General features: G+C 38.2%; 1 protein-coding gene across 2 annotated transcripts in view; it reads left to right on the top strand.

Moving 5' to 3' along the window:
* ALDH1A2 (aldehyde dehydrogenase 1 family member A2) overlaps window positions 1-15,628 on the top strand; it is a gene marked incomplete at both ends in the record, with an annotated part of 94,178 nt that overhangs the window by 44,014 nt on the left and 34,536 nt on the right. The window contains 3 exons of one of the 2 annotated variants that reach the window (XM_082839675.1): window positions 10,423-10,484; window positions 12,483-12,611; window positions 12,738-12,851. In XM_082839675.1, the coding sequence (XP_082695801.1) occupies window positions 10,423-10,484; window positions 12,483-12,611; window positions 12,738-12,851 (305 nt within the window). The remainder of the gene's footprint in view (window positions 1-10,422; window positions 10,485-12,482; window positions 12,612-12,737; window positions 12,852-15,628) is intronic. The other variant, XM_082839676.1, reaches the window with a different exon arrangement.

The raw sequence follows: 15,628 nt of genomic DNA, 5'->3' as shown, positions 1-15,628 counted from the left end.
TTATGATGATAAATAATTATTATTATGATTTATTGTACACCTTCTTTGTGCCCATTACAATATCTCTAATCTCATAGAAGCCCTCCAGGGGAAGTAGTTTTATCCCCATTTTGATTATTTTTAACCTCTCATGGCCACAAACTCCTTGTGATGGGGGAAGGAACAAAGATTGTTTTTAGTTCACTGAAGGAAAAATAGAGGATAATGGATTTACATTACTTAGATTTTTCTCTTTAACAGTATTGATTTTATTTATTTTGTGATACGTAAGCAGAGAAAATGTGGTCCAGCTTTAAGCTGAATTCTGACATAAAAATGACCTTATGATACATTAGCATATAGAAAAGTTTAAAAAGCTACTCAGGCCATGTGTAATTATTTATCTACTTCACCTCCTTTCAGTTTTACCTGTTGAACTAAATAGGCTAAAAATGTGCGGAAATTGACTCATATCCTAAGGTTTTGCCTTTAACAGCTCGATCTAATTTAGCGTTGTCAGCAGATAACCCATATGGTGAGATCTTACTGTTCACTCAGAATGAGAATGAGGAGCTATTTGCTGTGCCCACCTGAGAACCCAGGGTAGGTAGTTACCTGAATTGGTGGTGACAGGAGATCGCAAAGTCTGCTTCACATGTAACCTCTTTGAGAGGTTAAGGCTGAAGAAGAACTCAGGGATCACGAAGGCCAGTCTCCTCATTTTTCAGACAGAGAAACTGAGGTCCGGAGAAGTAAAGTAACTTTCCAAGATGATGTAATGGAGTAGTAGTAGAGCTAAGATATCTTCATAACTGACTCAGGAGCATGTAGTTTAACTTCTGAGATGCTACCAGCAGCCTCTTGGGAGAAATAGTGTTAGCAGCACTGTATGCTAATGTTGTCTCCAGTGTCTGTATAAGCATTTATAGAGTTTATCCTTATAGCTGTAAAATGTTCAGTGAGGTCTGTTCAGTCTCAGAATACATAGGAATCTGCTAGAGGACAAAATGAGCTAGTTCAATGTAGTTGGTCTAATTGTTTAATACTGGGGTCACCAAAAGGGTTGCTAGCTCCTTGAAAGGTAATTCTGTATACAAATTAGAGATTAGAAGGTGGCCATCCGTTCATTGAATTCTGTAACAGATTTTGATGCTGTTAAGTAAACTCATTTTTAGTGTTACCCGATATATAAGATTTGTAGCAATTCTTGAAATACTCTTCGTATTGTAGTTGGGAGCCATTTCTTTGTGTTTTTTTTTAACATCTTTATTGGAGTATAATTGCTTTACAATAGTGTGTTACTTTCTGCTGTATAACAAAGTGAATCAGCTGTACATATACATATATCCCCATGTCCCCTCCCTCTTGCGTCTCCCTCCTACCCTCCCTATCCCACCCCTCTAGGTGGACACAAAGCACCGGGCTGATCTCCCTGTGCCATGCGGGTGCTTCCCACTAGCTATCTATTTTACATTTGGTAGTGTATATATGTCCATACCACACCCTCACTTCGTCCCAGCTTACTTTTCCCCCTCCCTGTGTCCTCAAGTCCATTCTCTACATCTGCGTCTTTATTCCTGTCCTGCCCCCAGGTTCTTCAGAACCTTTTTTTTTTTTTTTTAGATTCCATATATATGTGTTAGCATACGGTTACTTCACTCTGTATGACAGACTCTAGGTCCATCCACCTCACTACAAATAACTCAATTTCGTTTCTTTTTATAGCTGAGTAATATTCCATTGTATATATGTGCCACATCTTCTTTATCCATTCATCTGTCGATGGACACTTAGGTTGCTTCCATGTCCTGGCTATTGTAAATAGAGCTGCAATGAACATTGTGGTACGTGACTCTTTTTGAATTATGGTTTTCTCAGGGTATATGCCCAGTAGTGGGATGGCTGGGTCATATGGTAGTTCTATTTTTAGTTTTTTTAAGGAACCTCCATACTGTTCTCCACAGTGACTGTATCAATTTACATTCCCACCAACAGTGCAAGAGTGTTCCCTTTTCTCCACACCTTCTCCAGCATTTATTGTTTGTAGACTTTGTTTGTTTGTTTGTTTGTTTTTTGCGGTATGTGGGCCTCTCACTGTTGTGGCCTCTCCTGTTGTGGAGCACAGGCTCCGGACACACAGGCTCAGCGGCCATGGCTCACGGGCCCAGCCGCTCCACAGCATGTGGGATCCTCCTGGACCGGGACACGAACACGTGTCCCCTGCATCTGCAGGCGGACTCTCAACTACCGCGCCATCAGGGAAGCCCCTATTGGTTTTTTATGGGGTTTTTTTGTTTTGTTTTGTGTAGACTTTTTGATGATGGCCATTCTGACTAGTGTGAAGTGATACCTCATTGTAGTTTTGATTTGCGTTTCTCTAATGATTAGTGATGTTGAGCATCCTTTCATGTGTTTGTTGGCAATCTGTATATCTTCTTTGGAGGAATGTCTGTTTAGGTCTTCCACCCATTTTTGGATTGGGTTGTTTGTTTTTTTGATACTGAGCAGCATGAGCCACTTGTATATTTTGGAGGTTAATCCTTTGTCAGTTGCTTCGTTTGCAAATATTTTCTGCCATTCTGAGGCCTGTCTTTTCGTCTTGATTATGGTTTCCTTTCCTGTGCAAACGCTTTTAAGTTTCATTAGGTCCCATTTGTTTATTTTTGTTTTTATTTCCATTTCTCTAGGAGGTCGGTCAAAAAGGATCTTGCTGATTAATGTCATAGAGTGTTCTGCCTATATTTTCCTCTAAGAGTTTTATAGTGTCTGGCCTCACATTTAGATCTTTAATCCATTTTGAGTTTATTTTTGTGTATGGTGTTAAGAAGTGTTCTAACTTCATTCTTTTACATGTAGCTGTCCAGTTTTCCCAGCACCACTTATTGAAAAGGCTATCTTTTCTCCATTGTATATTCTTGCCTCCTTAATCAAAGATAAGGTGACTATAAGTGCGTGGACTTATCTCTGCACTTTCTATCCTGTTCGATTGATCTAGATTTCTTTTTTTGTGCCAGTACCATACTCTCTTGATTACTGTAGATTTGTAGTATAGTCTGAAGTCTGGGAGCCTGATTCCTCCAACTCCGTTTTTCTTTCTCAAGATTGCTTTGGCTATTTGGGGTCTTCTGTGTTTCCATACAAATTGTGAAATTTTTAGTTCTAGTTCTGTGAAAAATGCCATTGGTAGTTTGACAGGGATTGCATTGAATCTGTAGATTGCTTTGGGTAGTATAGTCATTTTCACAATGTTGATTCTTCCAGTCCAAGAACATGGTATATCTCTCCATCTGTTTGTATCATCTTAATTTCCTTCATCAGTGTTTTATAGTTTTCTGCATACAGGTCTTTTGTCTCCTTAGGTAGGTTTATTCCTAGGTATATTATTCTTTTTTGTTGCAATGGTAAATAGGAGTGTTTCCTTAATTTCTCTTTCAGATTTTCCATCATTAGGCCCACAAATGGCCCTAAGTGTGTTCACTTTAGCTGGCCAGAGTTTTACTATATAGATCATAATACATTATCCTTAATGGAAGAACTATTTGGTAGCATTTAATAGTTAATGTTTACCTTTATCTTGGAGCCATTCATTTAAAAAATGAAAGATTTCACATTTAGATGGCCCAAACAAAGTCCTGAGAGCTTGCATCAGAAATCAAATGGCAATTCAGTGTAAGTGAACCCTAAACTTTGATGAGTTCTATGAAAATACTTCTGCATTGCTGAGTAAATGATATGAGGAAGTAAAATGGGAAGAGGACTAAGTAAATAGCTCCAAAAAGGGAAAACTTTTTAAAATAGAAAAAAAAAAAAGTCCCTGTCTTTAATTTTTTTCCCCATTACAACCACCCCCTTTCCTTGGCCTAGCTGGAATGCACAGTAACATTGTGTATAGGAATGCCAGAGATTTCTGTGCATTAATTTTGTATCCTGCTACTTTACCCAATTCATTGATTAGCTCTAGTAGTTTTCTGGTGGCGTCTTTAGGATTCTCTATGTATAGTATCATGTCATCCGCAAACAGTGACAGCTTTACTTCTTCTTTTCCGATTTGGATTCCTTTTATTTCCTTTTCTTCTCTGATTGCTGTGGCTAAAAGTTGCAAAACTATGTTGAATAAGAGTGGTGAGAGTGGGCAACCTTGTCCTGTTCCTGATCTTAGTGGAAATGGTTTCAGTGTTTCACCACTGCGACTGATGCTGGCTGTGGGTTTGTCATATATGGCCGTTACTATGTTGAGGTAAGTTCCCTCTATGCCTGCTTTCTGGAGGGCTTTTATCATAAATGGGTGTTGAGGTTTGTTGAAAGCTTTTTCTGCATCTATTGAGATGATCATATGGTATCCTTCAATTTGTTAATATGGTGTATCACATTGATTTGCATATATTGAAGAATCCATGCATTCCTGGGAGCCATTTCTTGGGGTCCATATTTGATAAATTTCTTCTCAATTTCTGGCACATTTCAGATTCTTCCGATTTCATTGACCATAGGTATTACCTTATCATACTCTGTCTAATTTATATGTAGATTATGTCAATGCCAGATATCCTTATGAGAATAATAATTCTGTCAAATTTTTTTTTCAAACAACTGTAAAATCTGCTTTAAGAAGTAACGTTTACCCTGAAGGAATAATCCAAATATTTAAATTGTTCTAAATAACTAAGTAATTGCTATATTGCTTGTGTAACTTAATGAGCCCCCATCAAAGAACATAGAATAGTGCCTCGACATTCACAAATGTGGAAGAGATTTTTCTATTACTCATCTCTAGAGACAAAGACTCTTCTTAGTTTAATTCTAGAAATGGCTCAATCTATACATACTCAGTAAAATTTGATCCATAGTTCAACCAAATTCATGGTAAAATAGAGTTTTTAATTGTAAGATTTTTATATTCTTCCTAAAGAGTACAACATTCAGGTATGAAAACACATAAGAGAAGTTGTCTCTGGGTGTGTCTTAAAATAAACTCCTTTTAAGAACAGTATATTTTACTTGAGTGAAATGGAAAAGAGGCTGAGAGAGAAAACATTCTAAATGTGAATTAGTATCTCTTTTGGTGTGTCACCACTTCTTTAGTTTTCTCTACCATAGTTATATATGCTAACTTCTTGTCTCAGAATGTGATATTCAGAACATTTATTTAGTATTTTCATCACATGCAGTCCTTTCTTGCTGAGTCTGAGCTCTCTGTGTAATGCCTCATATTTCGTAAGAAGACCTAAGATCATCATAACCTCAAATGGAGTATCAGAGTTTGGATGGAGATTTTTTTCTATGTCAGGCTGATTTATAGCACAAAGGTAGAGAAATGAAGGGAACAATCTGTTTAATCATCTTGCCATATTTAGAGAGCATTATTAATGTAAAAGATGGGAAAAAATGGGCTGCAATTTTTCTTCTAGGCAGAGAGCAGTACTCATTATACATCATCTTAGGTGTAGAAGAGAGGGAGAAGTAACACTCCGCACCCTCTTGGAGTCGACTCACCCCAGATGCAGAGAGGTGCTCAGCCTTCGGCTCCCCCACCTGAGGAGAGGGCTGTTGCTCTGTAGCGTTCCCTTTATAACTTTAGATACAAGAGTCTATGTGAGTTCTCTGTCCACACACCACATCCTCAAAGAATCATCTTCACCCTTCGTAAGAGGGTTGTCTTTTTCCCCCCATTTGCACTCCTTGATGTTACACTCTGATTCTATGGTTTGTGATAGCCACCTAAATCCAATATCTTTTTCACAAAAGAGCCTTTAATATGTTTCTAAGGGAAGTGAATTTGAAGTCTGATGATGCAGATGCAAGTGCAGGAGCCACAACTTAACCAGTGATATCACTTTAGACTTAACCTCTCTGTGCCATATTTTCTCTAATTGTAAATTTCTAATAATAGTACTTGCCCTAGTTTTCCATAGTGTTGTTTTGACCATGAAATGAGGCAAGAATGTAAAAATATTTTGTAAGGTTCTGTAGAAGTATATATGTTTTGTTCTTATCTTCCTATTTTAAAAGTGTTAAAAACATTGTTTAGATTCTCCTACACTTCAAATTCCTTTCGGGCAAATTAGTTATCAGAGAGGCAAAAAGTAAAGAGAAATGAAGTCAGCAGCTGTAGGTCATCACAATACACATGGACTACCCTTTACCTGCTTGGTTCCTCTGAACCTCACTACTTGGAGCGTGGTCTGTGGATCAGAAGCATTGGCATAATCTGGGAGCTTATAGAAATGCCAACTCTTAGGTCCCACCCTAGATTTACAGATTCATAATCTGCATTTTAACAAGAACTCTAGGTGCTTTGTGTACACATTTAAATTCGAGAAGCACAGTAGGGCATAACATGTGGCACCAGTAGCCTGCAAGATGATTCTATAGAAATGCAAATCGGAACCACAATGAGGTATCACCTCACCCCGGTCAGAATGGCCATCATCAAAAAGTCTACAAACAATAAATGCTGGAGAGGGTGTGAAGAAAAGGGAATCCTCCTACACTGTTGGTGGGAATGTAAATTGGTGCAGCCACTATGGAGAACAGTATGGAGGTTCCTCAAAAAACTAAAAATAGAGCTATCATATGATCCAGCAATCCTACTCCTGGGCATAGGTCCGGAGGAAACTCTCCTAACTCAGAAAGAATCATGCACCCAGTGTTCATAGCGGCACTATTCACAATAGCCAAGACATGGAAGCAATCTAAATGTCCATCGACAGATGAATGGATAAAGAAGATGTGAGATATATATATATATATATATATATATACACACACACACACACACACACACACACACACATATACACACGTGTGTGTGTATATACACAATGGAATATTACTCAGCCATATAAAGAAAGAAAGAATGCCATTTGCACCAATGTGGATGGGCCTAGAGATTATCATACTAAGTGAAGTAAATCAGACAGAGAAAGGCAAATATCATATGATATCACTTATATGTAGAATCTTAAAAAAATGATACAAATGAACTTATTTACAAAACAGAAGTAGACTCACAGACATACCAAAGGGGAAAGGTGGGGGAGGGATAAATTTGGAATTTGGGATTAACAGATACAGACTACTATATATAAAATAGACAAACAACAAGGATCTACTGTATAGCACAGGGAACTATATTCAATATCTTGTAATAACCTATAATGGGAAAGAATCTCAAAAAGAATATATATATATTTATAACTGAATCACTTTGCTGTGTACCTGAAACATAAATCAACTATACTTCAATAAAAAATAAAAATTAAAGATGATTCTTTACAGTAATGCAGTAAGCGTGTTTTATTTTAATGATTAGGTTTGAAGAATATTAGAAGAAAATATTGCTAGCTCATGAAATCTGTTATTTCATAGATTTTCCCTAAGGTGAGGCTAACAAATAGCTTTTAAAAGACGAGTTAATTTAAGAAATTATAAGTAATAGGGTAAGTGATACTTGAACATGGCAAAAATTAAGAAGGTGGCTCTTGAGTGATTGGCCTTTGGGTAACCTTAGCCTAGAAGCTTGGTGAGATCCAGAGCAGGGTCATAGTAGCTGTGTGGGACCTCTGAGGTGCCTCCAGCCCTGGCCAAGGGTGCACGTAGGAGGTATAGTTCTCGTGTGTTCTGGGCACCCTGTTCAGACTAGGGGTGTTCAGAATCCTCTTCCACTAACCAGATGAGAATACGGACTGAGTACAAGGTCTGGGACCCTGTCTTTATCTCTTTCACTCAGCGGTGTTTTGGGAAGAGCTCAAGCGCCAAAATACCCTTTATTTATCTACTGCTTAGAGGAACTTAGATGGAAGATTCTTCGATTTCTTTCACTGTGCCAGCCATTGTCAAATCTGTGAACAGTTTATCCAAGAAAGTTTTCATTCCCCATAACTCAAGTTTCTCTTGGGATCAATTATGGAGTCGAGTTCAATTCCTTATGAGGTCAGCTTTTTAAGATTTTCCTATATTTTTTCTTCTCTTTCATTCCTTCAGTAACTTTCAAAATTATAAAAGTAATACAACTAAATTCTTCAGCATTTAGAATGTAGAGGGGGAAAACGCTTCATGAATTACAATGCTGTGCTTGTGCAAGTGCCCTGTGAATTCTCTCTGAACCATTCTAGTGCTGCTAAAATAAACACCTGTGTGGTTCTTCAGTTCATATTCCCATTTTTTTCTCAGGTCATTTGTACTCCATCTTGACATTACACTCTCTTTCTATGGTCTTTGATTAATACCCGAATCCATCACCTTAGCCAGATTACGGAGTTTACTTGAGAAGGATTTCCTTGCAAATGAAACTCTCTAGCCTGTTGATCGGTGTTTTTGCTCCCCGTGAAAAACCTTCCCAGGAAGAGGAGCCTAATATTGCATTTATATCTTCTGGGGAAAAAATGTGAAACATTAAAACGTATTAATAGGAAAAAACTTTTTCAGAGATTTATAAATTGAAGAAGGGTGGTAACTTGCACTATTGTAAACAAAGATATCTATGACAGTCCTTGAATTGTCTGCATACAAAGCTGGGATAGTTAAACTTGATTTTTAAGATATTACTCAGACTTCTTATTGTCATCCTGTGGACAGTTTCCACATTTTGGCTATTTTTTTTGTTGTAGTGGAGATACATTCTAAAATAATTTCCTTCCTACAGTTGCTGAGCTTACCTACTTCCTAAATTCTTGCATTTAAAGTAATATACGTGAAACAAAATTAGGAGACAAGTGGCAGACTAGGGTAAAACTTCGCATATACACATGACAAAGGCCTAATTTTCTTAATATACACAGAGTTCTGTAAATGATTAAAAAAGAATAACCTAGTAGAAAAATGAGAAAGGATATAAACCTGAAGAAAAAATTTTAAATGACCATTAAACAGGAAAAAATATTCAATCCATATATCATCAAAACAGGTTGTCATTTTCTTACCTATCAGGTTGACCAAAATTAAAATGTTTGAAAAACCCCAGTGTTAAAGGGTAGGGAAAAAAACATGTTGTTTTGGAATTATGAATTGTGTAATTTTTCTGAAGAGTGATTTGGCAATATTGATCAAAATGTGAAATGCATGTACACTCTGACCATGAAATTTCACAGATACACAGAGAGATATAAAATGATAGTGTTACAGCATTATTTATAATAGCTTGAACTGAAAGCAACCTCTGTCGTCCTTCAGGACAGTTTACAGTGGTACCATTATTTATTGAGCCAGTGGAATAACATTCAGCAGCTTAAAAAAATGTGTTAGATTTATATGAAAAAAGTGGGAAAAACCAAAGTGTAGAAGACTGTGAATAATATGACCCCATTTGTATTTTTTTTTTTAAAAAAGAGAGGGGATAAAAGGATGCTAATGTATGTGGGAAGAAAAAGTTCTTTGAAAAGATGTACCAGCAACAGATAGCTGTTAATTCTAGGAAGAATTAGCATCTCCTCCTGTCCCCACTTTCATTCCCATCCCTAATAGTAATGCTCTTCCTGAGTATTAACTGAGGGTCTTCACTTTCCCTAGTGAATGGCTTTTGAGAGAGAAAACAAGTATCAGTGAAGCAGCCAAAGGGTTGGCAACTGAGGGAAAAACAAAGACCCAATATCAGAAATGAAAAGCTTTATGCTAAGAAAAACAAGCCATTCTTTGGCTTGTTTAAGTGGCTCAATTAGCCACTTAAAATAATTCACATAAACATAATGGTATTTTCCTAAAGAAGAATTTGGTTCGGATTTCCTGGGTATTTATTCCAATTTCCCATTGCTCCTATAGGGAAAACAAGGTTATTAAATTGTCCTCATTTCCATGGCTGGTTTGAGGGTGGAGGCTTTGGGTTATTGATGTAATCTTCTTTGAAGTGAACTTTTGCCTTCTTGAAATAGACCTAGACGTGCCTGGGTTCCCCCAGTGCCTGGAAGTGCATTTGGACACCAGGATTGAGTTATGAAATAGATCCTACTTTTACACCTCACCTTTTCCAGTTACCTAGCATTTTAAATTTATCCAATAGCATTTTACTTAGTTTCTTTTTTTTAGTACTTTCAGAAAACTATTTAAAATTTTGAGGTACCTCAGTTTTTAACTCAACTGTTCTATATATAAATATCATTTTAATATTTAATGTAATATTTAATATTTTCCAGTTCCCTGGCCCACCTGCCCCCGTCCCTGCCCCACCCTTCACCCCCAGGACTGCATCTAGTGTCATAAACTTGTCTTTTATTTTGCCTTTGAGGGCCTCTTACCAGTACTCTGTTTGGGTGTCTGGGGACCATATCTGGAGAAACCCTTTGCCAAGTGACAGCTCTTCTACCAGCTTTCATACACAGTTGAGTAGGAACCATGGAAAAAAAAGTTTTCTCAACTTTATTTCTGCTTTTTGCTGCCACCCAAGTTCTCCCTCTGCAGTTTTTCTTCTAGTCTGAACTCTGTGGTAGTGACAGTGCTCGTTTCTTTCAGATGGAGACTATTTTACCTTTACAAGACACGAACCTGTTGGAGTGTGTGGACAGATCATCCCAGTGAGTGTATCTCCTCACGCCTCGTATTTATTTTCACTTGAACCAGTTCTCTTAAAGATACATAAAACATGGACCTCAGCAATGTGTGTTTTCCATTACTGGGGGAAAAAAAACTGAGTTCATGTTGTTGACATATCTTTAGCAGCCTCCCTGCAAATGCTTATTTGAACAGGTTAATAGGGTTTCAGCTTTGTTACCAGGAGTTGAGTTCTCAAGTCATGGAATTCTCATGATTAAAATAAGCAAAGCAAAGTCTAGTGTATTAATAACCTGCCCTTGGTTATGGATGTCCATTCTGCTTATGGAAAATTAATACTTTGTTATATTTGCTTGTTTATTTTTTAGAACTGTGACTCACCATTTTTCCAGGCATATTGTTTTATATGATCTTTTAATCCCATTCTTTCCCACTGTTTCTTTTCATAAGAATCTAGATAGAAGACTCTACAGAAGACACAGCAGTACAATTAACGTCACAGTCATAATTGAAACCATGCCGGGCTGTTGTGTATCTTGTACAGGGAAATATATGTAGTGCTTAGTGTTTGGATTGGAACATTAAACATTTTTTTTTCTCTCTGTCTCATACACAGCCTTGGCACTATACAAAACATCATCGAATCTGCCAACAGAAGATTCTAGCTAATCGTTCTGGCAAGGGTTTCAGGGAAGGCTCAATTTAAATTCTTACAGTATAGACAAGAAGTTTTCTCTTCTCACAATATAGGAGAACAATTCAAGATAATCTTTGGCTTTGGAAACCAAAGATTTTTGAGAAGTATTAATATATTATTTTAGTGGTCCATAAGCTCTAGGTTACTGTGAGATTTATTAGAGAATGAAAAGGGAAGATGAGAGATTTGGTTTAACTTCTTCTGCTCCTAAACCACCCAGGGAAATCCTACTCAGCTCAGAGCAGGGTTGAGGTCTGTCACCTTAATTGCAGGAACTCAAACCTGCTTTTCCTGCCCTTCCCCAGACTCTTGGAGCTGCAGCTTTCACTGACAGGACAAGAGCCGCTTGTCAGCCAGCTCGGCTCAATTACTGCACTCCAAGATTTATATACTGTAGATGGAATTAAAACATCACTGTGTACTCCCAAGTTTATAAACAACTAAGGGGAAAAGAAATTGGGTGTTTGGTGAAGGCAAGACACTTGTATATTTTTGCAAGCTTGCCAGGGCCAGTGAGAATCTTTCAAGGATGGCAGCTGAGATGCTTCAGGCAGAAACACATTGTGGTCAGGGGCTGAAGGCAGGGGACCAGGATTTTTGTTTTCTTTCTTAATGAAATTATCAACGACACCTGATAGTACTGAGGCTCATGCCTGCACTTATAACAATACAAGCTTAATATCCTTTTAAAATCAGTTTAAACCATTTTAGGCTGCAGACTCAGATACTCACATATATTTTTTAGTCTCCATGAGCTTTTTTTTGCAGTGTCAAAGAGACAAACTAAAACTTTTGCATACTCATCAGTAGATGCACTTTATTTTTTGTAATCATTTGTTTTGTGACAATACATGTAGGTAAAGAAAAAGGTGCTGCCTGGAAATGTACACTGACTTCTAGTTCTTCCACACTGAAGAGCTTTCATACCAGCCTGAAATCCTGGTGTAAAAATCACAAATGCAAGAAAAAGTTTTCATACACAAGAACTTACTGGAACCAAAGGCTAATTTTAAAAACATATAAAGTAACACCAATGAAAAACCAAAACAAAACAAAGAAAAAACAAAGACTCCCTTTTTACCATGCGATTTCTTTTTGTGGGTAGCTGGAAATAGTAATTTGCTGACCAGAGAGAACAGGAGAGATTTTCACGGTTAATCCTATTCTGTTCTTAATGAAGTAATTAAAAAATCCAAACATCTATACTCTGGTGGGACAAGATTTATGTTGAGGACTAGTCTGAGACATCTGAGAAGTCACAGCTTGAAAACAAAGTAATGGAGGAATATTGTGCATCTATCAACCTGGAGTTTTTGCCTTTCAGTGGAACTTCCCCCTGCTGATGTTTGCCTGGAAAATTGCTCCAGCTCTGTGCTGTGGCAATACAGTAGTTATTAAACCAGCAGAACAAACACCACTCAGCGCGCTCTACATGGGAGCCCTCATCAAGGAGGTAAGAGAAACTGACTTCAGGAGCGGCTCCCACTCTCCTTACAGTTGGGGCCCACTGGAGCATATCCGATTTAACGTGCTTCATCAGCTTTCACAAGCCACGTTTCCTCCAATTCTGTTTTGTTAGGCTGGCTTTCCACCGGGAGTCATCAATATTTTGCCAGGATACGGGCCAACGGCCGGGGCAGCAATAGCTTCTCACGTTGGCATAGACAAGATTGCGTTCACAGGGTCTACTGAGGTAGGTGCCTGAGAAACCATAGCTTGAAGAACAGTTCTGCAAATGAGTAGAGGGTTTAAGAGATAATTGAAAATGTCACCCATAGGCTGAACACCTAAAGAGCAGTGAATGACCAAGGTCTCAAGGAGCAACATTGGTATCATAGCTAGAAGACTGATGAATGTCAAAGTAAAGGTGTACATTGACTATTTGATGCCACAGATCTCTGAGGTTTTTTGGTATGCCATGTGTGGGACTGAGACCAGTCCCAGAAAAACAAACAAAACCCTATTATATTTTGAAATAAAAGGAACACATATCAGAGGCAAAAACAAACTAACAAAACTGTCCCACAAAAGTGTCCCAGAAGCTGGGATTCTGAACACTTTCTTAAATCAAGATCATAAAATAAGAACTGGAGATCTAGGGACTTCCCTGGCGGTCCAGTGGTTAAGACTTCACCTTCCAATGCAGGGGGGTGCGGGTTTGATCCCTGGTTGGGGAGCTGAGATCCCACATGCCTCGCGGACATAAAATAGAAGCAGAATTGTAACAATTTCAATAAAGACTTTAAAAATGGTCCACATCAAAAAAAATCTTAAAAAAATATATAAAGAACTGGAGATCTAAATTAATCTCTGGTCTTATTATATCACCAAATCCTGTAGATGCAGTTTGCAGCTTACTATGGCCATGAGCCATAAGGGGTGGTATAGAGTAGAGGTCAGCAAACTTTTTCTGTAAAAGGCCAGATGGCAAATATTGTAGACTTTGCCGGCAGTATGGTCTCTGCTGCAACTATTTAACTCTGCCCCTGGAGCACGAAGTAGCCATAGGTAATGTATAAGATGAACAAGGCTACAGGCCAGCACTTCATGTCCTGTGCTGGCTTTGCTCTGGGGGCAGTCAGCTCTGCTTGCCTGCCTCTTGGCTCAAGCACTACCGAGCCACACAGCTTTCACGAGTTATCAGCCCTTCTGGTCACATGGGGCCGGAAGACACTCTACAGTGGGTGGTGCCGTGATTCAGCTCCTTGTCCGGGCAGGGCAAACTGGGCTCTAGGTCTAGCAAAAGTCCTTATTTGAGTAGCTGAATCAGGCAGAGCTGCCACCCTCTGTGTTCCCTGATCAGAGTGTGCCCCCAGTTTGGTTCTGCAGATGAGCAAAGCCACTGGTTGGGATTACTGCTTGGTCACCGCAGGTAGGAATTCAGCCTGCCAAGATCTGTGTGCTGCAAGCCCCTACCCGCTTCACTGTCACAGTCACGTTCCCAGTGCTTGAGCGCCGCAGAGTCCCCTGCGATCCCTGTGGTACGAGATCAGAGTAGTGGCTCCCACAAATTAACTCACAATTCTGGCTTCTCTTTTCCCACTGGAGGAACCAGAGGGTCCAGAGAGATCTCTTCACATGGTGCTGCAATGGCCTGGGGGAGGGGCAATGCGGTCACAGTGTAGGCCGCTTTTCATAACCCTCCTAATGGAGTCTGTCTGGGTCTCTATGGTGCAGGGGAGTGCTTCAGGCTTAACCTTGTGTTCTAGGATTCTCTCAGTGATGTCTTGTTTTTTTTAATGGTTGTTAGTTGTGCTTCTCGTGAAGGGAAGCAAAGTCTGGAACAACCTATGTTGCCCTCTCTGTAACATCAGTCCTCAGTATTTTCACTAGTACCAGGTTGCTTTAATTATTAGGTTTTAAAAGATGTGTTGTAATATGGTAGGCAAGATGCCCTCTTATTTGATTTTTCAGAACCTTTTGGCTATTCTTTCCCATTCTTTCAGATAAACTATCAAATTAGTTTTCCAAGTATCTTACCTTCCTGTACAAAACTCTCATTGGAATTTTGATTGGTGTCATATTACCTGTCTATATTAAATTGAGGGATAAGTGCTCTCTCTAGAAGATTGACTTCTCATCTAGGAACATAATATAAATCTCTTCATTTATTTGTCCTATAATGTTCATCACTGATATCATCATTTACGTGTTAGGCTTTTCTTGATAAATTAATTTCTGGGGATTTAACTTTTTGTTCCAAGGATATTTCAGTTTAAAAACTGAGCACTTTTTTTTTTTTAAGTCACAGTACCATGTATTGGAAAGTTATATTGAAATGATGACTTAATCTTTCAGGCCAGACAAGAAGTGACATAGTGAATCAATAAGAACATAAGTGCTTGTTGCCAAGTTGCCTGGGTTTAAATCTCTGTTTTGCCATTTAAAAAGTTTTTTAAACTTTTAAAAAGACTTTATTGAAGTATAATTTACACACAGTAGAATGCATCCATTTATATACCAAAGGTACACAGTCATGTAACCATCACTTAAATTAAGATATAGAATATTTCCATACCCTAAAAAGATTTGTCATACCTTTGGCCCCAGGCAACCACTGACCCTTTTTATTAATTTTTCTTATTCTATTAGTTCACATAAATGGACTGATACAATATGTACTCTCCTGTGCCTGATTTTTTTTTTTTTTTTTGGTGAGGGGGTTTTTGTTCAGTATTTAACGAATTTTTGATATGATTGGGTTTGAATCTCCCATTTTGATTTTTTTTTCTACTTGTCCCATTTGCTTTTTGTTCTTTTTCTCCTCTTTTTCTGCCTTATTTTGGATGAATTTAGTGCTCCATTTTATCTTTTATTTTGGATTATTAGCTAAGCCTCTTTTTTATATAAATTTATTTATTTTATTTAGTTTTATTTTTGGCTGTGTTGTGTCTTTGCTGCTGTGTGCAGGCTTTTCTCTAGTTGCGGTGAGCGGGTGCCACTCTTTGCTGCAGTGCGCAGGCTTCTCAT

This window comes from Leucopleurus acutus (genome assembly GCF_964270905.1).
Source record: "Leucopleurus acutus genome assembly, chromosome: 1".
In the NCBI taxonomy this organism is placed as follows: domain Eukaryota; kingdom Metazoa; phylum Chordata; class Mammalia; order Artiodactyla; family Delphinidae; genus Leucopleurus; species Leucopleurus acutus.
Note: the sequence above shows the minus strand (reverse complement) of the source record. Positions and strands in the feature narration are given on the sequence as shown.